The 23,635-nt window shown below is 34.3% G+C and overlaps 1 protein-coding gene across 1 annotated transcript in view; it reads right to left on the bottom strand.

The window, feature by feature from the left end:
• LOC143471726 (WD repeat and FYVE domain-containing protein 3-like) overlaps positions 1-23,150 on the bottom strand; it is a 28,297-nt gene extending 5,147 nt beyond the window's left edge. The window contains exons 1-52 of the mRNA XM_076969911.1: positions 22,991-23,150; positions 20,950-21,090; positions 20,768-20,836; positions 20,466-20,630; positions 19,700-19,939; positions 19,439-19,631; positions 19,130-19,340; positions 18,716-18,882; positions 18,344-18,551; positions 18,101-18,193; positions 17,746-17,871; positions 16,885-17,036; positions 16,570-16,784; positions 14,865-14,952; positions 14,663-14,793; positions 14,260-14,543; positions 13,977-14,103; positions 13,786-13,857; positions 13,562-13,704; positions 13,161-13,347; positions 12,939-13,020; positions 12,735-12,847; positions 12,426-12,528; positions 12,130-12,302; positions 11,799-12,036; positions 11,600-11,733; positions 11,332-11,496; positions 11,000-11,146; positions 10,667-10,896; positions 10,415-10,579; positions 10,189-10,277; positions 9,978-10,098; positions 9,546-9,853; positions 9,082-9,272; positions 8,789-8,914; positions 8,468-8,650; positions 8,078-8,266; positions 7,761-7,932; positions 7,553-7,624; positions 7,293-7,425; positions 7,083-7,166; positions 6,821-6,918; positions 6,608-6,744; positions 6,364-6,513; positions 6,168-6,263; positions 2,677-2,754; positions 1,846-2,067; positions 1,500-1,671; positions 999-1,398; positions 607-750; positions 343-481; positions 146-231 (exon numbers count right to left, since the gene is read on the bottom strand). Of these exons, the coding sequence (XP_076826026.1) occupies positions 146-231; positions 343-481; positions 607-750; positions 999-1,398; positions 1,500-1,671; positions 1,846-2,067; positions 2,677-2,754; positions 6,168-6,263; positions 6,364-6,513; positions 6,608-6,744; positions 6,821-6,918; positions 7,083-7,166; positions 7,293-7,425; positions 7,553-7,624; positions 7,761-7,932; positions 8,078-8,266; positions 8,468-8,650; positions 8,789-8,914; positions 9,082-9,272; positions 9,546-9,853; positions 9,978-10,098; positions 10,189-10,277; positions 10,415-10,579; positions 10,667-10,896; positions 11,000-11,146; positions 11,332-11,496; positions 11,600-11,733; positions 11,799-12,036; positions 12,130-12,302; positions 12,426-12,528; positions 12,735-12,847; positions 12,939-13,020; positions 13,161-13,347; positions 13,562-13,704; positions 13,786-13,857; positions 13,977-14,103; positions 14,260-14,543; positions 14,663-14,793; positions 14,865-14,952; positions 16,570-16,784; positions 16,885-17,036; positions 17,746-17,871; positions 18,101-18,193; positions 18,344-18,551; positions 18,716-18,882; positions 19,130-19,340; positions 19,439-19,631; positions 19,700-19,939; positions 20,466-20,630; positions 20,768-20,836; positions 20,950-21,090; positions 22,991-23,035 (7,997 nt within the window). The 5' untranslated portion in view covers positions 23,036-23,150. The remainder of the gene's footprint in view (positions 1-145; positions 232-342; positions 482-606; positions 751-998; positions 1,399-1,499; positions 1,672-1,845; positions 2,068-2,676; positions 2,755-6,167; positions 6,264-6,363; positions 6,514-6,607; positions 6,745-6,820; positions 6,919-7,082; positions 7,167-7,292; positions 7,426-7,552; positions 7,625-7,760; positions 7,933-8,077; positions 8,267-8,467; positions 8,651-8,788; positions 8,915-9,081; positions 9,273-9,545; positions 9,854-9,977; positions 10,099-10,188; positions 10,278-10,414; positions 10,580-10,666; positions 10,897-10,999; positions 11,147-11,331; positions 11,497-11,599; positions 11,734-11,798; positions 12,037-12,129; positions 12,303-12,425; positions 12,529-12,734; positions 12,848-12,938; positions 13,021-13,160; positions 13,348-13,561; positions 13,705-13,785; positions 13,858-13,976; positions 14,104-14,259; positions 14,544-14,662; positions 14,794-14,864; positions 14,953-16,569; positions 16,785-16,884; positions 17,037-17,745; positions 17,872-18,100; positions 18,194-18,343; positions 18,552-18,715; positions 18,883-19,129; positions 19,341-19,438; positions 19,632-19,699; positions 19,940-20,465; positions 20,631-20,767; positions 20,837-20,949; positions 21,091-22,990) is intronic.
• Positions 23,151-23,635: the final 485 nt, after the last annotated feature.

Here is a 23,635-nt window from a genome sequence, read left to right as displayed (position 1 = left end):
AGTGCAACATAATATTCAGTGACCATGCACACTGTACATTGATCAAGAAGTATATTAAAGTAAACATCTTCAACACAATAACTTGGTAAACATGATCTGCATTATTAATTATTATGGGCAACAGTATCAGGTAATGTTTTCTTACTTGTTGTAAACTTTTACTCTTGTTCCTTGCGGAAACACAAGTAAACAATTACTTCCATCTTTGTTGAAGACTTCTAAAGCAATGTTCTGAAAAGTACATCCTATGTCATACACACAGGAGTGGTCACCAAAAAATAAAAATTAATACATACACAAAAGTATTACAAACATGAACAGACACCGCAATCAAAAACAAACTTGTAAAAGATATCTTCTTTTATGAACTTCACGAATATCATCATATGAAAACTTGCTGCACATTCGATCAGAAAATGAAGAATCGTTTTTCACTGAATCTTGATTTGGCAATGAAGCAGAAGGGATGATTGGTTCATGCCTGTATTATCCAAAAACATAAAAGTAGACAATATAGTTACAATGATAAACATAACACAAAACCAAAGGGTTTTTAACACCAATAGCTCTTTCTACAATGTTATCATTATGAGTTATTTGACTTACTCGCCAGGCAAAGATGAAATATCTCGTATTTCTCTGCTTTTTAACATGGTAAATCCATCTATAATATAGTAATGGTCTTGGCCAAACAGCAATAAACCCTCATGAACATCTAGACCTTGAACGCGGGCAGATCTGAACATGTGCCTACATGAAACACAACAAACAACATTCGAATGAAGAACATATATATTATAACTAATACCAATACAACACAAATTCAACTTTTGGCACACCTTGGTGACACATGTTTATTGTAAAGCAATGCTACCAACATAAAGATTAAAATTCTTCAGTTGCTTTAACAATATACACCACTCAGATACACTGAACTATATTTTTACCATTAAAAATTTCTTTATTGAACAGTATTAGCAGAAAAAAACAGTGCCTACCTAATTTTTTCACCAGTTTCCAAGAGCTTGAGAATGGTTTGATTGTCATGCTTGTCTTTTTCCTGAGCTGTCTGATCAGGAATACTTGAAAGGGAATCTGATGTCACCATGTCACTAGCATGCTTTAGTGTTGCACCATTTTGTTCAGGAACCTTAGACTGAGGTTCGTTGTTATTGGTGGTAGAATTATCTTGTTCAGGATTTGTGTTAATTTCAGAATTTGCATCTTCATTGGTTTGACCCTCTTGATTTTTATGTTCAAAAGTAAGTCCACATATGTCACAGGCAACAGCTTCCCTTCCACTGAGTGTGTGAATTTTTGTAGATGTCTCTGTCTGATTTGGTTGACAGTTCAAGCAGACATTCAATATAACTGCTTCATCTTCAACAGTGTCAGATGCTATCAAAATAAAAACCATTTTTAAAGACATTTATGCTACTGCAAGTAAGAAAAAAGAATATAAATTAAAAAATAAGCTTTTCCATAAAAGTTACATTCACCAGAAGAATCTTTCTCTGAAATATCCCCTTCAGTTGATTGTCTTGCTTCTGGTTCTTTGTCAACACATTTCTCTGAACGTTGATTGTCTCCATCAAAGTAAGGAGATAGGTAATTGATCCTTCGATAATACTCCCAGCTGTCTTGGCTGGTTGGTTTTTTATGTTTTGAAAGCTAAATTAAATTTGAATATTACCACAACTGAACTGACATAATTATCAGCAACTATGATCATCGGGAAATAATACAGAATATAACTGGTTACTGATACTCGGGCTAATACGCATAATAACATCTTATACATCATACATATGTGATATCAATATTTCAGGCTGACAATGTGCTTACTGTACTCTCAAGCTGTATTTGCATTCGATGTGGATAACGTATGTAAAACATTTCATCCCTCATCATTCTTTTTCTCATACGGCATGGCCCTTCTGTGGAATCGAGTGTCCACTTGGTTAGGTTTTCCTCATTTGCTGGACCCCATACGCCACGCTCCCTTGTCAGTTCTGCAGACATTTGTTCCCATTCTTTTTTAGCATATTTTGTCAAGTGGTTCTGCTCCTACAAAAGGAAATCTCACCTACTTATAACATAATTTATGCAAGAACACACGATGGACCACTTCACACAATTCCAAACTTTGGTTTTTAAATGTAAAAAATAATCTGTCTGCAATCCTTGTTAACGTTACACAACATTACTGTAAGTCACAATGTACATTTATGAAGGACCCAGAAACCTTGTCATATTAGACTGTTTTTATCAGTTTTAGTTTTCCTTCAGTTAGCAATGATACAGTCAGATGAAGTGGCCTAGCCAGAGATTACATAATGACGACGAGAATGAAACTAGCTATAGTGCATAGAGAATGTTGTTTTTTTAGTGAAGTTTTGCATTTGCTATCGAGTGAAAAGTTGTTTTCTGTTTTCAGAAAACCATCAAGCAGGTTATGATTGTAGCAGCCTAGAGCTGTTAGAAACAAGGTAGCGCCTGTTAAGCAGATTTAGATTAGGAGGCTATTCTATGTACATATCACCAGTTTGCATAAGCCGCCACTTTTTCTGTTCCCCATTAAGTTGGTGATTTAAGCAAATTCTACTGTATATAATCTTCTTGGCATAGTTCACACAAAGATTCCTGAAACATTAAGTGCATAATATAATATCATACCTGTTCATGTTCGTCATATTGCAAACGAACCAAGCTCTGGACAACTGAAATGTGATTGAGAGTCCAAAGATGCCTGTCCTGTTCCCAAAATATAACATAAACATAAAACATCAATGGTTCAGCAAAGATAACAATTTTATGTGCATGTTGTAGACATACCATATACCATGGCCATTAACGCTTATTATAAGAAGACATTGGTATAATTACCAGTAAAGTAAAGAACTCAAATTCATGAAGCATACCCTATCGCTAGATAAATGTTCACAGCATAATTATATAATACACAGATAAAAAACAAACTGATGTCAAAACAAGAAACACAGAAAATCTTGCCATTAGTGACAAGCTTGTTATTCATTCTCTGTGGAAAAATTCACGGCACTTTGAAAATATACCAAACCAAACATGAATCCGATTATTACACACGCATATCAACCATTTTTGCTTCTTTAACACATACAAATCTCGGAGATAGATTCGGGCCAAATACTGCTTCTGATAACTCATTGCGTAATGAAATACACACAACTACCGAAAAAAATCTTATTGCTATGTGATCCTAATTGGTATTCTTAAGCCTACAAGACTAAGAGAAGTAAGCTGAACTCCTTAATGCATATATTCAATTAAATTTTTTATCTCTAAAAAGGTAACCTGTAAAATGGTATATCCACTCTCCTCTTCCAAAATATACACATCACGCAATCTAAAAGCAAGTTCCAAATCTCTTTTGAAATCTTCAATGATGTTTACCATAGCATTTACTGGACTATCCCTTTGCAAAGAAGGTGAGGCAATACTCATATTAGAATCCGAGGTAGAATTTAGGGAGCGTTTTCTTGTCATCCACTCAAAAGGAGATGATGAAGCTGACAAGGATGGAAAAGAGAATGGCTGACTCGGACTTGCCTGTGCAGAACTTGGAGCTGATTGAGACTTGAAGCGAAGTGGTTTGAACTGAAACATGGTGCTAGTTTCTTCGCTTATGCCCATCAAAAAATGTTCACGCTAGCAGTAAATAGGTTCGTTCTTTTTAAATCAAGCAGATACCAAACTTCACCGATTTCCTCACAAAAGGCTTTCATATTCAAAATAGTACTGGTAATTGCACCTTCCACAGAACATCACATTAAACCTTTTTTGGCATTTCCGTACAAACCCCTAACAGCTTATGTTGTTAATCAAGATCGTCAAACAAACTACAGTCACTTACATCACATTCTGTAAGTAAGCCATAGGCTTACTCAGACTAAGCTGGCCTCAGGCGTTAGAAGTTGGTTGCGCTGGTGATAACAAAAAGTTTCAACTCGACAGAACGCTTAGACACGTCGATCATACAGTCAGACACCACGTGCTATGATTAACGGTCCAAAGGCCTGCTCTTACACCAACTTTTTACGATCACAGTAATTCATTACTTTGCCTCCTCGCGTATGGTAAAATATGGCTACTTTTAGCGTTAAACGAGAAGAAAAGACCTGAACAAGCCGATAGTACAAGACAGTTTAGCCGGTCGCGCTCACTGAGCCATTCGATGTCTGGAGTGCAGTCGTCGTTTTATCTTGTTAGTTGATGTTCAGCGCAAAGACGCTGACGTCATCGCGACACTGTCTTCAGCAAAAGGCTCGTGAAAACAAACAACACAGCTGGCGGGATTTTTTTGTGGGATGGAACAAAACGAAAATAATTTCTCTGCAACTGACTGAAAGAAACCTTCTCAGAAAAGCTAGTACCCCACTGGACAACAGTGAATAACGACAGGATGGGAAAGTGTGAGAAGCTGACAGAAAACGCGACATTCAGATGTAATAGTGAGAAGTCATTATAAATCAGTTACCATCGTAACGACCAGAGAAATACCGCTGCAAGCACTTTATATTTCGTTTCACTAATAAACCACCATGTTGTGTTCATATTCATTTCTGTTTTCTACGGATAAGTTGCATTTACAGCTAATAATTTAGAAAAATGTGCGAAGTCAAAGCGTTAAATAAATGTCTATGTTAATATTGTCCATGTCTCAGTACGACGCTTGGTTAGCACTCTCGTTATTGCAACACCACACGAATTAACTATCCAACAAAAAAAGACATTTAACCGAAAGCGACCAGACGAAGCCAAGCCAACACCAACACCAAGTTAAATAAAATACAAGTTGAATAAAACAACATTAGTTTTACACGCAGGGTCAAGTTATGTAAAGACGTTAAATGTCGAAAAGGTTTTTGTCATAACGATACTGGGTTTTTAAAAGTATTGCTTTGAACACAGTGTTTGATCAAGTACGACAGCCCATCAGACTTAACTATTTGAAAGGCTTAACTTCGCATGAAAACAAGCAAACGAGCTTTACCAACTGTGCATACTGCGAGACTATTTTTGTTCAAGTGGAAAAAAGCGTCAACTTAAAATACTGTTCTTGTAATGCCGTTTGGTGTCTTAAAACCGCGTAGTCCAAGCATAGCATTGCAGTAAATGGTAAGGTAGTAACATGAAGAAACGATTACGCAAACTTGCAATCGTATGGTTTCAACCAAATGACCCTTAGAAACGTTTTCTTTTTACAGATTAAGCTCTTTTCCACAAAGCTTCAGAAAAAATTTAAACTGAACATAACCTTTGAGCTGTTTTCTTTAACAGCTTAACAGAGTTGCAATCAATATTGCGTTTACTATTTACTGAGAATTTCATTAGTACAAACTGCGACAAATAACTTCTTTCCGACAAGCACTGCGCTGTCACTTTTGTTAAAACTGGACAGGTGTAAAAATTAACTTAATAACAGTAATTTTTTAAGGGGCCCAATCTTTTCTACCACACCTGCTTTGAATTACTGCTGATACACATACTATATCACAATAAGAAAAATTACTGCGCAGGTCTAGCCCCTAGACCTATCCGATGTAAAAATTTTGCAAACTTAGAATTCTTTACAAGTCTTAATCCCCTGGGAAGCTTTTTAAATCAAGCTAATTAAAATTGAAAATGACTTAACTAAAGTTCGTCATATTACAAGCTTTTCCAGTACATCTGTACTAAAGAAAAAAACTAAGGGATTTTTTGAGAAACACCAATTCAAATGATATTAGCTGCTAATTGGAAGTAATATTAACTGTTTGCAAAAGCTGTACAGTGTATACTACAAACTGATTTAAACTAAGCCCACGAAAATATCAAGTAAATTGTCCGGTTACTCATTTTGCTGTGCAACTAGTGGATTATACATAAAAAGGTATAAGCTATTTCAATAATTCTGGGGTGGATAAAACATTAGGTACTACTGTAGTAGTAATAAATAAAAAATAATAGACTACAAAATAGTTACCAAAAAAGCATGACCTAAAAAAACTGCAAAGTGTAGTACCTGTCACTTATTTTACTGACTCACATTGCAGCCATGAAGCATATACAAGTTTACAAACTGGGGTGAGATGAATTTGTTGAAATAAAGGAATCAAGTACGTAGTAGAATATCTGATTCAACATACCTGAATAGTGATGTTTTTACCAAGTTTTGATGGAAGTTCTTTTTTTTGCTTCCGTGTACCACCCAGTACTACTGTACTCATGCGCTTCATCAATTTCTAACAAAAACAATAAATAAAAACATACTTCACCTATTTCATATGCAATCATTATACAGATTAGCATAATTCGCTAAGAGTTGTGGTAAAATGTATGAACCTGTTGTTGAGGTGAATCCTTGGGGTCACCAACTGCTCCTTTTTTCTCCAAGGTAATGTAAACTGCCCAAGTTTTTGCTGCAGCTTCTCGAATTTGAACACGAGCTGAATCCAGATTAGATTGCTCGGAACCGAGATCGTGAAAACTGATCTAAAGGAGCATATTTCTAGTGTTTGGTATCACATACTGATATTTACATTACACGAAAAGGCAAAAGCGTTAGAAAATTATTAAATTAAGCAACCTTAAAAATTTCAGCCAATATATCCTTTTTTGATGAGACCAGTTCACTCCACAACCTTGCTGAAGCATTAGTTAGTAATTTTTGACCTTTCGCTTGAGGTGTGTTTGGAGTCCCAAGCATATATTCTTGTGGAATTTCTGCAGAACTTACATCTTATAATGAACAGTTACCAACCAGTATAAGAAAATAAATGGCAGTCAAAATTTGTGTTACCGTCTGTCACTGAGGAAGTTGAGCTCTTTTTCTGTATATCTGGTACATGCCAAGTTGTCAGCCTTTGCTCAGCTTCTATTCCAAACTCTTGACCTCCACTAGAAAATAGTCAACACACAAACATGGTTAGTTATTTTCGGCATGTTATTGAAGAAATGGTCATCCAGCACTTTTATTAGATTTAGATCGGGTGGGAGCCTGGTCAACAATCATTGTCTCTTCAGCAAAGTTTTAGTCATATTTCAAAGTGATAAAAACTTACCTATCGCCTGAGATCATAAACAAGCAATGACAAAGGCAGGAGAGAAACATTGGGTCACGAAATTTTGCACCAAATACAACATTACTGAAAAATATCAAAAATAGATATGTAATGCATACGTCTTGTTTGGTAAAGAATAGGCCATTTGCACAAAATTACCAGTACAAACAATGCTATTGAATAATAAAATCTACGAAACTATCTACACACCGGTTAGTTGTAAGGCAATGTAGTGCATCAAGAACTACCATTTGCTCTGAGATGGAAGAATGCCTTCTTGACAACTGATGGAGCATCAGTCGAACAAGACTACGATAGAGACTAGTAAGTGCATGAACGCTTGCTGAAAAACAACATTTTTGTAGATGCAACTTACACTATCCCCACCTTGACTAACATGATTTTTTAATCCATGGCTATAAACAAATTTATTGCCATGTTATACAGCTGTTTGTAGTTGAAGTACTTACGCTTGTTCTGACACAGTGCTATTAACTTGGCAATAAAATAAAAAATCTTCTTACAGTCATCTGTGAACATATCTGCATACAATGCATATTATACAGACAATAAGATAACAAGAATTTTACCAAAATCTTTTCCTTGAAAGCAAATATGTACACAATTGGTTACATTAGAACTTAAAGCATTCAAAAGAACCAACTCTAGAAAACTTACTTTGCCAGACTTTATCCACAATGCGTGATGCTAAATATGTGATATTAGTAGCACTGTGGTACGATTTAACATTTTCCTCAATGTTGGATAATGTGTAAGGTTCAATAAAATGCAAGATAATATCAGTGATGTATTCTTTATGGCAAGATGCTGAGCATTTTTCAACAGAAATCTGAAACAAAGTATTCCAGGCATCCCATTTACATGTAACATGTTATAAAAGGATTATTTCTAGATTGAAATACAAAAAAAACGATTTTCATTTCTTGATTTAAAATATTACAAAACTTACGTACATAATTTGTATTATTGTGTACCTCAAATAGCATATCTATAACACTGATATTTGCTTTGTTTTTGTTGGTGGTTAAAGAATCCCACAAAATCTTTCCAATCAACTGTATGACAGCTTTTGAACTGGGATGGTCTGAAAGTTTGTCATCGGAATGCTGACCCGATTGATTAAGAAGATCTTGCATGGAAGGCTGTAGTGATGATTGGACAGTCTACAGAAAATGGATTACTATGCATAAATGATCAAATCAATTTCAAAACCATATGAAATGCCTTATAGTGAAGCAAATCAAGAGTACGTTGCATAGTAAGCATTAGGTATAGTGGAATTTTCTACACATGGTATCTGTTTGATCAATTAATAAATAATTTAAACAGGGAAGCACTGAAACTAAAATAAATCATAGGCAAACCATGGAACATGAAATGATTTGGTCAGGGGGGAACAATGTCACAGCAAGGGCAGTGATCAACGATGATGTCATAAACACAGAGAAAAGTTGAGTAGTGTCATTGTCATACAATTGCTCAAATGTTTCAATTATAATGGGCGGATATGTTAAAATCCACAATGATTTATCAGCCATTTTCCAATTCTGTCAAAAAATTTGAAAACATTAGCAAACAATAGAAGATAATGATAGATCAAAATAGTAGCTTATTTCTTGAAAAATATCTTGTAGTCCAAAAATATAAAAAAACATTACAACAAAAAATGTATAGTTTTTACTAGCCTGATGCAAAATTTGTCTCAGCATCAAACAGAGAATTTGAAGAACCTCTGAGCTTAGCTGCTTTTCTTTACTGTCTAGCAGAGATTGGTGCTTTGATAAAAAAACTTTTATGCTGTCCACGTTGAACTAAAAAGATATTTCTATGAAAATAATTTGCTAAAGTAAAAATATTCACAACAACTACTTATCTTATGTGTTAATAGGCATGTATGGTGTAAGCAAATTTACATAATTTATGTCCACCTGCGTTTAGCAAACTATTTAGATGACATAAAACTAAGAAAAAAACTTACATCCATGTCTGATTTGGACTGGTACTGGGCCACAGCAAACCTAATAAGTAACTCAAGCACTTCATTGCAATTAGCATGATATGACATAAGATGTTGCAAAGAAAGAAAACCTGGAACTGGTACAGCATCACGGCAGACAGTGGGGTGACAACGACCACCAGGAAAATCATTTACTGTACGCACATTGAAGCCTGTAAATAAAATAATCAATAAACTACTTGTTAGATGTTTGACATATTTCATTTAGTTCCAGGGCAATGAGCTTTAACTATTAACATTTTTACAATGTCTGCACTAACTATATAAGCTAACTTCTTCAAAAGAATACACAAATTTCAAAAAGGTTAAGCAGATAATTTCTTTGACAGAAAACCATAAACATTAACATGTATATCAATACAATTGAAAGTAGACCACTGACATTCAATGTAAATGAGAATCAAGAAGTTATCTTCTCAACTCACCTAATAGTGACTCTTCCTTTTTATCCAGCATGATATCAGTACCTTTCAACCAGCCGCCAAAGTTTTCACCAGAACGAAATCTATCTATTAAGCTTAAGGCTGGAGAATAACTTGGCAGTGATGTTGTAGGTAATGATGCAGGGGTGGACATGGTAGCACTGCTACTTGGAATTGACAACTGATAAGAACATTGTAAGGCAGTGAACAGTAAGTGCAATGATGTTCTAACCGTTGAATAGTGCAAGTGAGACTGGAGAAACAACAAAATCCAGTCAAAACCAAGATGAAGCTCAATTTTCTCACAGAATCTATAAAAACGAAATTACAAGAGCGTTTAAGACTTTTGCCAATCCGACAATTACATGAAGCACAGACCAGTAATGTATACAAAAAATCTTCATGGCAATATAGGCTTTACAATAAAAGTCATACATTGTGCCCTGTTTTGAATCCTGTTGAATACATTTGAGAAACAGTTGAAGAATTAAATTTCTCAAATGGATAATCCGTTTGTAATCAGTTGAATCAAAAATAAGAGGATATTGAGGGTTTTCTGTAAATAAACAGAAAAGTTATGGTCAATATCAGTTAATTAAAAAATGTAATATACACAAACACCACCAAAAAGATTAGAAAAATATACCAGAAAAATTACTGATTGCATCAGATAGCACAATTTCATTTTCTGACACAGTTGAAGGCGTGATTAAGCTCACAGCAAATTGACCTAAACTGAAATTAAAAATTTCGAAAGATAGTTACGGAGAGAATATAATAGAGTATATTTCATCAAATATGAGCATAATTATAATTTGTAATCACTGTCAAAACAAATTCCATAAAATCACAAATACAACTGAAGAATTTACCACACTAGATCAGAAGAGTGAACATCTATATTGAAAATGGCTTGAACAACTTTTAAAACGGAAGTGATTGTTGAAAGTGAAAGGGATGTGTCAGAATAAATGAAGTTAACACAATTCTGCACCATCTCGAAGCCACACATTAGTTCATGACTTGCTTTAATATCACTTAAAAACAAAACAAAACTTAACAAAAACAATGCTATAAACTAAAAATACTTTTAAAATGTATGACAATGACAAGAAATCACATACCTGGAGTCTGTTAAAAGTTCATAAAAATGATCAAATAAGGATTTGTGAATTTCTTCAGGTGCATTATGCCACAGTTCAAGGTCAGAGAGAAGATACTCAAATGCTGGTGAGTTATATACAATTGTTTCTGAATCTTGGCCTGTGTCAATTGTGCCGGCAAGAGAAAATGCAAGATGAAGTATGTGGGTGTTTAACAAATTCTTTTTCTCTTTTAAGTGCATCCCCAATGCCTAAAAGAAAGAGAGTTTGGCGTTAACTTACAATTACTAATATTTCTGCCAGGTATATTTTTGATGGCTCAAAATGACCAACAAACACGTCAGTTTAACTTACCTGGTAACCTTTTCCTTTCTCCATCTCTTGCATCGCTCGATCATCACTTTTCAATACGCATGCAAGAAATTTAACAGCAGCATACAACCCTTCAACATCAGATGCCATTGCTACCAATTCAAGTGCAACCGAAATTCCACCTACATCCTGTAGAACAACGAAAAACAAGTACTACAGTATACAAACTATACATGCAGAGTACAATGGACATATACCTATTTTAATAAAAAAAATACTACATAAACATAGAAGATTAGTTATAAAAAAAAGTTTACCAACTTGTTTAACAAAAAAGATTAGATAATTAGCACCATCACAAAATAAAGTAATACCTGTAAAACACACCCAATGCTATCTGGCACAAAGCATCTGGGTGCATCTTTGTACTTTCTACCAACGGCAAAAGCCCCAATTGACCGGGCAGCACCAGGTGCGTGGACGCAGGCATTGGCATAAAAATCTAGAGGAGCATTTTGATCATCTTTGTCATAGCCCAACTGAAATTTGTTAACATTCAATGTGCTTTTTGTTTCGACGTGAAAAATCAAGTCAAAACAAAGGAGTCTTGTCGTATATTAGACAATTTTTTCTACAAAAAACCTTTATTGAAAGCTGCTTTTGATCAAATGATCGTGGTGACCGTTTTATAGTTGCAAAAGAAACTACTTCTCTGGAAGATGGCAGCAGGGAAAAACAAAGGTGTTCTTCTGTGAAAAGTGGTCCACAACTCCCATCTAAAAAGAAAACATTTTATTAAGGTGCAGCATATAACAAAGGAAAATTGAAGAGCATAGCAAACCTTGCAGGGTAACATTTTGATAATTTCCGGTATATTCTGGACCAAGATTGTATTGTATTGAAGCAGTATTAAAGGCAAAAGATGACACTTCATCAAACACTCGCAATGAAGCCAGTCTCCAAACAAGTGATGATCGAATGCTAAACTGAGATGGTGTTCCGACCCATGCATGGACAGCAAATGGGGAATTTAGAGTTTGTTGTGATGACCCACCTGGATTATTATGGATGTACCGAACCTAAAGTGAAAATGTTTTACAAGGCTGGAAGGTAAGTCATCAGCAAAACTTTGTATAATGGCTACTCTCTACAGCCTAAGGTTTTACACTGACTTTTGAAACTCCCAACAGACTGCCATTAAACACGGCCGTTATGTTGCTGTGCTTTAAAACAGTGGACCGCTGCAGCGTTATCTGCAAGTGGTGCCACTGCCCTTCAATACAAAGATGTTCAATGCTAAAAGTTGCAATGGCTTTCGAGTCTTCAACATCATGGGAACCAGCACCTAGCAAAAATTGTATACAAGTATCTGTAAGGAATCGTTACTTTAACCAGCTAAACTTAACTAACTAAACTTCATATACTAAGTTTATAAACAAGGAACTCATATATATCTAGAAAAACATACCAAACCCAAGTACATCTAGCTCATTTGTTGACACAACCAGTTTTCTGTGATTAGGAGATATATGAATGTATAAACATGTAAAACTCTGTTGGGTAGTAATAACCTACAAAGTAATAAAAGAAAGTTAATCAGAAAAGCTATGAAGATTTATAAATTTATTACTCATTACAGAAACATATATAACGTTTTTGCCAAAAACTTGCCCAATTTTTTAACATTATTCATAAGTCATGTTGATATGCCCCATACAAACAAGAAGCAAAAGAAACATTTTACAGAAGGTAATTGATTATGTGAAAGCAACCTGACCTGTCGCTCAAGAGTGAGAATTCTGATAGGATGAAGTTGAAGGCTGCAAAAACTTTCGATATAAATCCAAGCAGAGATGGAAATGCCATGTGCTGGTGGAAACACACGTTCATCTGTTTATGCAGGGAATTGTTAAACCAATGTAGAAATTAGAAAGATGCCATAGCAGCACAAAAAGAAATAACTGCATAATTACTACTTTACCTGAAGCAACAGGAGCACCCACTGTTGATTGACTGCGAGCAGGTTGCGGAAAAATATTTGGAATAAATAAATGGCTACTTCCCTAAACAAAAAAAAATTTTGTTTATGCGGTATTGTGGCAAAATAAATTGCAAATTACCTCTCATTACATTATACTTTGGCTGCAGGCTTTCACTGCAAACAGCATATAAAATATTCTTATGTACACCCAACTTTACTTACCTGTACGGACAAATCAAACTCAACAAACGCTGGCAGTGGTTTATAACCTGATGATACATCATTACTAACACTAATGTTGCGTGGAGTTGCAATTGAAACTAAAGTCTTCACTCTGCTTAGAGATACAACTCCATTTTTCATAAGCAAATCCTTGCAATGCAATGGCTTGCCCAAGCGCAGCATTTTACTAAACAAGATGAACATGTGTTATAACAATAATGATAAAACAAACACTGTACCATTTCGCTGAAAGGAAATACTAAGTACATGACATAAATTATTCAAATCCTACCCTTATTGTTGTATTTTTATTGAAATGTTATGATTAACAACAAGTATTTACTATTTATACATGGAGATAAATAAGAAGATAGAAAAAACAGAAAAAATCAAAAAGATACCGAAGCTCCTGTGGAGATACTGCTTGTCTTGCAAGTCTCTCCAGTAATCTCTGGCAAGAAGGATTAAGTGGATGACTGTCATCTACCAAAACATCTTCGAAAAATATCAATAACGTTGAAAGCATACCGACCTCACTCATGATCTGAAACAAAATATGAAAATGTTCTATTAATGTCAAAAGTGAAATTTATCAGCTAGGAAAGCCTCAAGCTAACAAGAATACCTGCTCATTTCTTTCCAGATTTAAGATGAAATTAATTTCCTCTAACAAATAATATTGCACTGTAAAAACATCCTAAAAACATAATGGAAAGCATTGTTAGTTGACAGCATGCTATTCTACTGAAAGCTGTAATTTCAGTATAGTTTGTTGTGAATATACAACTGACTATGTATCATAAAAACATTGAATACCTTCTTTTGTAAACTTGTACATGAAATGCATGTCAGAAGTTCTAAGATTGCTTTCACCATTTCAGGATGTTGAATGTAACTTGCACATATGTCATATCTAAGACTTACAGGTGAATCATCAGACAAACTAAAAATGAACCATGACCAGTTTGTTTATCAAGTATTTTTATGCAAGATACGCTCTACATTTCATTTTATCCTTGGTAAATTCCTTAACTGAAGAACAAAAACTGTAGAAGCAGACATAAAATTGCTAACAATTTCGTAATACACTTTCACTTACTCAGAACTTCTGCTGGTACTGTGCTGAAGTTTTTCAATTTTGCTTTGAACTTCGTCTTTAAATGAGTCACAAGCCACCATATAAATAAGCTTAAAAATATAAATGATGTTTTCTAGGGAGTTTGCATCTTGCCTCTTCTGGAATGGGAACGAATGGTCAGCAAGTGATGTCATCAAACAATCCGGCTTGTCAACTTGCTCCATTTCTGGTGCAGTTGGAAAATTGACTGTTTGTGAAAAACAACCAAGGCCTTTCACAGCACTGATGAAACTGCCATAACCAATCTGCCAAAAATATAAATAAGCTGTTATGTCTTCAGTTTACCTGAAAACTGAATAATCATTAAATAAAGACGCTTAGAGCACATTAAATGTTACATCTAAAACATTGGCAATAAATTTACCTCTGTCTCAAAGTATAGCTCATTTACTGGAGATTGCAATGTGACTGCTAAAATTTGCATAGTAACCTTCAATAGAACTCTGACATCTGATATCATATGACTCCACAAATCAGGTAAGTTTGACAAACAGCCTTCAAATAGCAATTCAGTTAACCATAAATTGAAGATAAAAAGTCACACCCTCAACTGCAAAAGTCCATACCTTCCATGCTCACAAAGATAGAAATAAGATTAATAAATCCTCCAACATTGCGAAACATGGCACGCGAGTCCTTGCTCTTTTGGACAACCTAGTTAAAAGATTTAATTGTAATTTGTAAAAATATTAAAACAGAGCAAAAACCCAATGCAATTATACATACAATCACTAGTATGACAATCTTCTTGCCAGTGTTGTAATGACTAGTGTCAACTTGAGTCACACTTTTTCATAGCTTGAGTTAAAAGTGCTATATGAATCGACTTAGAGTTATGGTGCAGAATGACTTGAATCATGTTATGACAGTTGTGACGACAAAACAATTCTCTCTAACAAAACCGAAACTTTTTCTAAAAAATTACACTTCTTTGTAAAAGGTATCAATCAGATTAATTTGTAAACAGCCGTGACATTGTAGTAGACCTAATGAATTTAATGCAACACATAATATTACCTCAGAAAAGTTTTTTAGTTGAAGGCATTGACTTGATCTGACTCAAGTCAAATCTCACATTTTATTTCTAATGTACATTTGTATTGTACAGTATTATATGTAAAGTATATATATATCTATGAACGTATTTAAACAAAACGTGCTATTCAAATGTTTTCTGAGCATATTTTCTTTGCATAGTGAAAAGAATCAGAAAACAGTATAAATTGATGAAATAAAAGAAAAGTTGCGATGCACAGCTAGGCTATGTGAGTATCAGTAAGAATCGTAGGCAGATAGGTGAAACAAACAAAATTTTGTTGTAGCAGCAGATTTACAAAATTTACAAGGTAGTCAGGCTGTGTAAGTCAAAAAACTTTTTCATGAGCCAAAGAAAAAGACCTCATCACTCAAATTCGGGTCACGACCTTTGTACTAGAATAAGGGATTCTCATATTTCCTTGACAACGCTTTTTTCCTTGCTATTCTTGCATTGCATTATTAGAAACAATCATGTGATGTTATCAACCTCCATTGTTCTCAATGATTATATTGCTGCAACAGTAATTTACTGCTATTTGCTTGCTAGCTACAAAATGATGATTAGGAGAACTAACTTTATAAATCTTGGAATTGGCTATCATCATAGTTAATTCAAAAGTGACCAAACAATTCAAAAAGAAGAATGTTATTTTCATGTTACAAATGTTTTAATCGTTGCATTTGATCAAACCTATCTCGGGTAATTGTAAGAAATTAAACAACATTTTCTATCCTTTTGGTCCTACTGTTAAGGTCTGCATAAACTTTTATTCTGTTTTCTCTTGAAAAGCTGAATAAGGAGAAAGGGCCCGGGACCAATTTTTGGCCCCTAGCACAAATCCCTGAGATTAATTAAAAAATTGAAAGGAGTTATACCTAATCTGCCTGGTTGTGGGTTCTATTTTGAGTGAAAGTTTAGTAGCTCTGGAAATCGTTCTTAAAAAGTCTTTCTACCTTGTGACAGAGGGTCAGACATGCCCACATATACAAAATGAGTAAACTGGAGCAATATGATAGGTATTTGCTTGAGATTTCACAGACTGACAGTAACTTAAGTAGGCAGTAATACTAAAACAGTAATAGATAAAAGTATTACCACCAAGCTCACAGTAATACTGTATTACTATAATAACATAATATTACTGTCAAACCAGTAATAGATAAAATTATTAGTGCTAAGCTACAACATAACACAAGCACAGTGTAGAAAATTTTATTGTAGAAATCACTTACTTTACATAAACTTAACAAAATATCAATCTTAAGCTGTAGCTTGTCACGAGAAAGTGTACTTAGTATCCCAAGCAAAGTGCCCATGTCATCATCATTGCTCTCAGCGGCCGGCTGTAAGATCAGGGCTTCAACCAGGGACAAGGCAGATGATCTACATTGCTCATATGAGATTGTATTAAAAGCACATCTAGCTCCACCAAGCTCTCTAAATATTCCTAAAAATATAGCAAAAGGTTTTTAAAAAATCGTAATCATTAAGAATACTATTCAAGCATCTCTACTCCAGCTCTAGCTAGTTTAAAGATCTAAACTCACCAGCATTTGTGAAAGAGCCTTGGATCATCTCCACCAAAATATCCATTGTAAGTGTACCAAACTCATGGTGACACTTATCAAAAACTTCATTTTTAGCTTCATATTGAGATTGGTCATGAGACATGTCAACTGCTTTTAGCATAGCACCATATCTAAAATATCAATATGTAAAACAATACATAAAAATCAACACTATTAATTATTAACTACCATTAATTCTTACTACAGACACTACAGTCTACAGATCACTAAGTGGCTTTTGTGGAAGCATAAAGTTTGCAATGATTTGCCATGAGACAATACAAAAATCATGGGACCATCAAAACATGAACAATAACTGAATCTGAATTTTATTGCCTACCAGGAATTGTACTACAACACACAAAGTTGGCAAAGTTGTGTTATAGCCGGACAATCTGTTGTAAGTACAATTTATTTGCTAGCAACTTCATAGTGAGTTCTGATGAGTTCCTTGAAAGCTTTAATAATATTTCAAGGTTCTCTGTGGCTTGAAAATTTTGAAATCACAGCGTTTAACTAACACCAGAAATTTACTTGTAAGATAGGTTGTTTTTAGCAATCGATGAACTCTTCGATTGGGCAAGCTATCCAAATTCTTAGAAATTTACCATTAAACACGCAAAGTGGCAGCATTACACAAGTGTGTAGAACACCTTTTTGGTACTGTACTATGTAAAAATAAAATTATACAAAACCTAGCAACACAATTCAATTAAAACAAACTGAAAAAAGTAAGTCTACAATCTGTTTTGTGAGGTGCAATAGTAGTTACAAGATGCATACAAAGAAAATTGGTCATTAATATTGTACTAGTCAAGAAATTTGTTTCATTAAAGTTACCTATGAAGGCAGTTGATAAGCATTTCCAGCACTCCCACTTCTCGAAAAACATCTTTGTATACTTTAAAATTACTTGCCATCAGTTTCAATAAACTCTTCAAGCATGCAATGCCACACTCTAAGTTGCTGTAAATGTATATTCTAGTAATCTAGTTTGAAATAGGTAGAAGAATTACAAACCAATTCAATTATAAATAATCCAAGCATATTTGAAAACAATTGTCAGTGAACTACATAATATCAATTATAATATAAGTTTTTATACACAAGCAATATCGCCATAAACTTAACACATTCCTGCAAATGATAGTTTATAAAAAAGTGTTAGCCTAAACAAAATCGTTTTCTGTAATACCTGTCTGTCTTCAACAACAAGCTGATACTGACAAGCTCTTTTCGTGGAATGTAGCCCAGAGTTAATGAAATATATTCAAATATTGCAAAGTATCTAGAATGAGCATTTGGTTACACACGTACAATTAAAATACTAAACTTATATGTTAGTATAAACAATTTTATGCGATAGCTGCAAAACCTGCACTACTGGTGTTTTCTACTTTTACATTTCAATACACTTTCAACAACAAACTGTGATTACTGAGGCAAAATTTCTGAATTTTTTGATGACAGTTTTTCAGAAAAGCTGGAAATGGTATTTAGACTTTCAAGAATGAAGTAATTCGCAGGGTCACGACAATACACAGCAAACACTGCATCCAACACTGCTCTAGCTAAATGAGTTGTTCGAGATCTTGTAAACAATGTTTCCAACACATGAAAGGCTTGAATGTTGCGAACACTCTCCCCTGAAAATTTGTTTTGCCTTGGTAAGTTGTTATGACATAAATGATTGTGAAGTACAAGCATCAGGTCATCAGAATCTAACTTCCATTGTTGTGTACACAAAAGATAAGATTTTGCACTTGGAGAATTACTGACAAGCTTTAATCAATGCACATTACGATCTTACCTTTTCCAAGGGGTATAGGAGTTACAAAGTCATTTTGAAATGATGATTTGATAACAGGGTCAGGAATGATTTCATTAAAACCACAGGTTGTTAATTTTTCTACAGCACCTATAACACTCAACAAAGCTTTGTAATGCACATCACTTTGAGTTGCAGCACCCTCCAACCTAAAATCCAAATTCATAAAAATTTAAATGTTTCATTTATAGAAAACGCCAGATAGCATCCATTAAACATATTTCAAGAAGAGTTCAAGTATAAACATGTTATAAATAAATTATATATACGGATATTTTTAAGAATTGCTACTGGTCAGATGGCTTACTCAGAGTAGCAATGAAAGAATTTGGTGAAGGTTATGAATACGCAAATGAAATCTAAAAACAAGAAGTTTCAACCACAAACAAAATTAACCTCAGGATAAATTCGCCTACAAAGATATATCCTTGATATTGTCGAAAATCATCTAGTAGCAGCTGAGTTACTTCTGAGGTATTGCTTATAAATCGCAGTATGCAGTGCAATTGTTCAGCAAGATCAACATCCACAATGACAGCTGGATTTTCTTCAAGTGAGACAGATGCTCTCCAAAGATTGTTTATGCAAGTTTTGATGCATTGCTTACCTAGAAAAGATCATAAACGAAAAAACAAGTTGTTCCTATGATCAAAGGATGACTTGTGTTAGGAAACCAGTAGCCACAGTATTTTAGAAGTTGTGTACTTCTTATGTATTGCACTACATTGTGGGAAAGACCATGGCGAGATATTGTTATTAACACTTCTGAAGCAGCAGATCTCCACTTTTTATTGTGGGGTGAACACCAAGAAGTAACAGCAGAAAAAACCAAAGCTAAATCATCTTTGCTGGAAAGCTCTTCTGCTGGTGAAATATAAACTCCCAATCGCACAAGTGTCTAAAATAAAATTGAGTTATACGACTTACTCTAACTGTTGCGAACAAGTGGTTTCAAATGTTATTCACCTGCACAAAAATCTTTTGCAATAAATCTTGTTTATTTTCTGTTGAACTATTGAAATTTACATCATTACTGCGTGAAACTAAAGTTTCAATATTTGAATCTGTGCTAAATAGCTTTTCTTCAGTATTTAAGGGTTTGTCAATTGATAAAGTGTTTTCATCAGGTGGCAAGTCAAAGAAAATGTATAAACATTTAACAAGTGTTGATGGCAAATGCATGGTTGTCATACAGTCCACTATACTCTGAAAAACAAAGTACATTCATGATTCAACCTGGCACAGACATTCTACCAATTGTACATTTCTACACATATATTAATGCATGCGGCCAGCGCTTTAATAAATGTTATTTACACAATGAACCGTAAGTTAAAAATTAACCAAATATATTTGGAAATAATTCTTTGTAGCCAAATGATATTTTTTCTTCTACAGACAGCACCATGTTGTGGTAAAACCACAACACAAGGAAATCTGTGAATAGATTTACGAGAAGTGAAAATAAGTAACCAGCTAACAATGCTCGAACCGCATTCTTGCACATGTCAACTGATTGGAACATGACAATACAATGAAAACAACAGGTGAGTAATCTGTAAGAGTTTTAGCAAACAAGAATCATTTTTAGATCAAAAAAGGCAAAATGAGAAAAACTCTGTCTTGATAAACTCATTAACACAATTGAAAGCAAAATCATTATAACTTCACTGAAACTGCTGCAAGAAAACATGGTATCTCGCTTGTAGGTTAACATGGAATGAATCTATACCTGTCCACCAGCAGCTAATAATGAGAGTGTGTTCAGTAACATCCAACCAGGACTGGAACTTTCACTTGAGTGAGGCATAAGAAACTGTGCAATGTCAACACTTGCTTGTTCTGTTGATTTATTTGAAGCTCTTTTTCTGATTTCCGATACCATCAACCGAGAAACCTTACAAACAACAAACCATAAAGGTTGCAAAGAAAATTTTCAAACCATATGTATATAAAAGCCTAATAGCTAATAGATTGAACACAACAATTGTTAACAATATTAACGTTTTGTGTGATGTAATACAATATAATCACCTGTGTTGAAAATTGTAGAACGTCTCCAAATTTTTCTCTCATATCTTGAGCAGGGGTGTTTTGAAATACCTGATAACCCAATATAGTGAAAGTATTGTGCAAGAAATAAAATCTCTAGGTCAAATACTAAATTTATGAGATTGCATTTACTGCAAAAGCTAATAAGGCACTTGTATACATACCTTATAGAACAGAGGTAATATGGTATACAATTTTTCTTCCTGTTCTGCAGGTGTTAATGGAACCCGAGAAAAACAGAGGTCACGAAATTGCCGTCGTAAAGTGACCAAACCAAGACTATGGGAGGTTTGACCTTGACTACCCTGTTCAAAATGCATCAAAGATAAGCATGGGTAATTATATCTGTAAAACCTTCTGGATTTCAGCCTTTTTGGATTTCATTTAATAGTAGCTATTAAAACTAAAAAACACCAAAACTTGTTCCAAATTGGTTTGCCAGCTTTCATGCAAAATAACGTTTTTCAATGTAATGTACATATATATATATATATATATGACAAATAAGCCTAAAATGAGAGACAGCTCTACAATTAACAACCTGTGCTCCAGTGATTAGTTATTAAATGTATATACATAAATTGATTAGTCAGAAGTATCTAAGGAAAAGTAATAAAATGAGAATCACAATATTTGTATTAATGCAATAGCCTACATATATATTAAATTTTTACGTTCAAGGTTGAAAAACATATCCTGATATCCTGTTAACACTATTACAACCTGAAAAAAACCACTAGCTATGGAGTACAACTTTTAAAAACAAACTGCTAATGTTGCAATGCAGCAATAAGGCTGTAAGATAAAGAAATGTTTCAAAACCAAATCGAAACTGGAAAACATTTTAACATAAAGATTATTATTATTTGTTTACTCTTTTGGTACAGACTATCCATCTCTTTGCGTTGTTGAGTTGGGCTCACCTGCCACGCACTAATCATACCCAAAGAGATATGGCTAGCTCACACAACTATAGCTGGCTGATAGCTTTCAAGCGTTACGTATTGCTGAGCTGCATAGACTTTGCGTGTGAGCTACTTTTTGAAATTGCAGCAGCAAGTGAGTCGCTACAACAATGTGCTTCGGTATTGTATACAATGTTAAACTTAATTACGAGTAATGTAAGTTATTTAATGTGCGGCCCTCATAAAAAATGATGTCACTTTTGGCCCTGAAAAACATTTCGGTTAGACATAGCTGGTTTAAAACATACTCAGGTGTGTAACATGAATATCTTGTATAAAATAAGCCTAACCTACCTTACACTTTGTGTATTTATACTGAAGAAGATACTGGTCTGTAGATGCTAAGAGACAGCTTACTGAGCTCATGCTTGGTTGTTCGCTCTAGTTTAGTTTGCTATCATTAATTTCCATTAAGACGCTAATGCTTCACCAGTACACTATGTACTGTTACATGTCAGATTTCTATGCTAAAAGAAAATGTCACCTTGACAACTAAAGCTAATTGTTTGGCTGCGAAGTTGCTTTCTATTCAAAACATCTTAACCAATTTTCCGCTTTCAGCATACTTAATCCAAATACCAGTCATCACTCATCAACCATGATGATTGTATATTGTGACATCATAATCGAAGCTGCTTCTATCCTAATTAGCGGGAAACTTTCCATACATTTTTGGCAATAATGTTTAAGCACCAAATATTAGTGAAAACCTCAGATGCATTATGCTTACTGACAACTATTACTTCATTTAAAGGTCAACTTAAGTTTGGACTTATCCCTCACCCAGCTGAGACTAACAACTAGTAAGCTACTGTTTTTAAATATGACGATTTCTTGGTTTTTGAGGGTTCTAAATACTTATCAGTGATGGCTCGAGCCCAGTGATCAAGTTTTAAAACCCACTTTGCTTTGATTCGACATTAAATTAAAGATTTAGTATAGCTAACTTGTCAAAGATAATACTCAGTAATACTAACAGCATTTTTAGTTACTGTGTAAGCAGAGTACTAGATCAACTAGACAAGTGGAATCCAAACTGGGGGCTGGTACCTTCTCAGACATGTATTGAACGTCACTTAATAGAAATGCTTGGTCATTTGAAATACTTGTAAATTTTAGGTTAACTAGGGCGGTGATAATGTTCATAAGTACTCAAAGGAAGCTGAGAGAAAGAAAAAGTTTGGCAACCGCTGAACTAGATAACTGGTTATGGTAGATAAGTATTCAAAAGCATATTTACCACCACTGCAGGTGATCCTCTAACAAGCTTCCTTACAAAATCCATTGGTGTTTATATTTTCAACCAGCACTATCCACAAGCAATAAATTCATTTTTTACAGTCCTATTCACTTTACTGTATAACTGTCTGTGCACAGAAATAAATGACTTATGGAGAAAACAAACACATTTACTAAATTTATGAACACACAAATAAACAGAGTTGAACATGTAAAACAATACCAAGGTTTATGTTGATTGTTGTTTGTCAGAAATAAGCAAATCAACTTTGCAAAAGTGACAACTTTCATCTGATCAATCATCAATTTGTAACAACGAAAAACTTTTAAACGGCAGGGGCTACAGGCTACAGCTGGTGAATGTACACAAAAAGTAATAATAAGGCTTTTTGATAATTTATCAAACTTCAGGGGGAGCTTAAGGGGCAAAAGTCAGTTCCAGAACATTTGCCCTCAACCGTTGTTTTGGGAAAACAAGAAATCGTGCATGGATATGTACCAACAGCAGTAAAACTTGTCACGAACTTGAGCTTTTTATGATTACTCAAGATAAAAAACTTGAATGTGGCAAAAATTTCTCTTTCTATGCCTACCTACAGGCTACAGTCATTTGTTTTGTCTTAATTAGTCAAGTATAACAAATGAA

Source organism: Clavelina lepadiformis, chromosome 1, assembly GCF_947623445.1.
Source record: "Clavelina lepadiformis chromosome 1, kaClaLepa1.1, whole genome shotgun sequence".
Classification (NCBI taxonomy): domain Eukaryota; kingdom Metazoa; phylum Chordata; class Ascidiacea; order Aplousobranchia; family Clavelinidae; genus Clavelina; species Clavelina lepadiformis.
The sequence above is the reverse complement of the archived record's forward strand: the minus strand, read 5'-3'. Positions and strand labels throughout refer to the sequence as shown.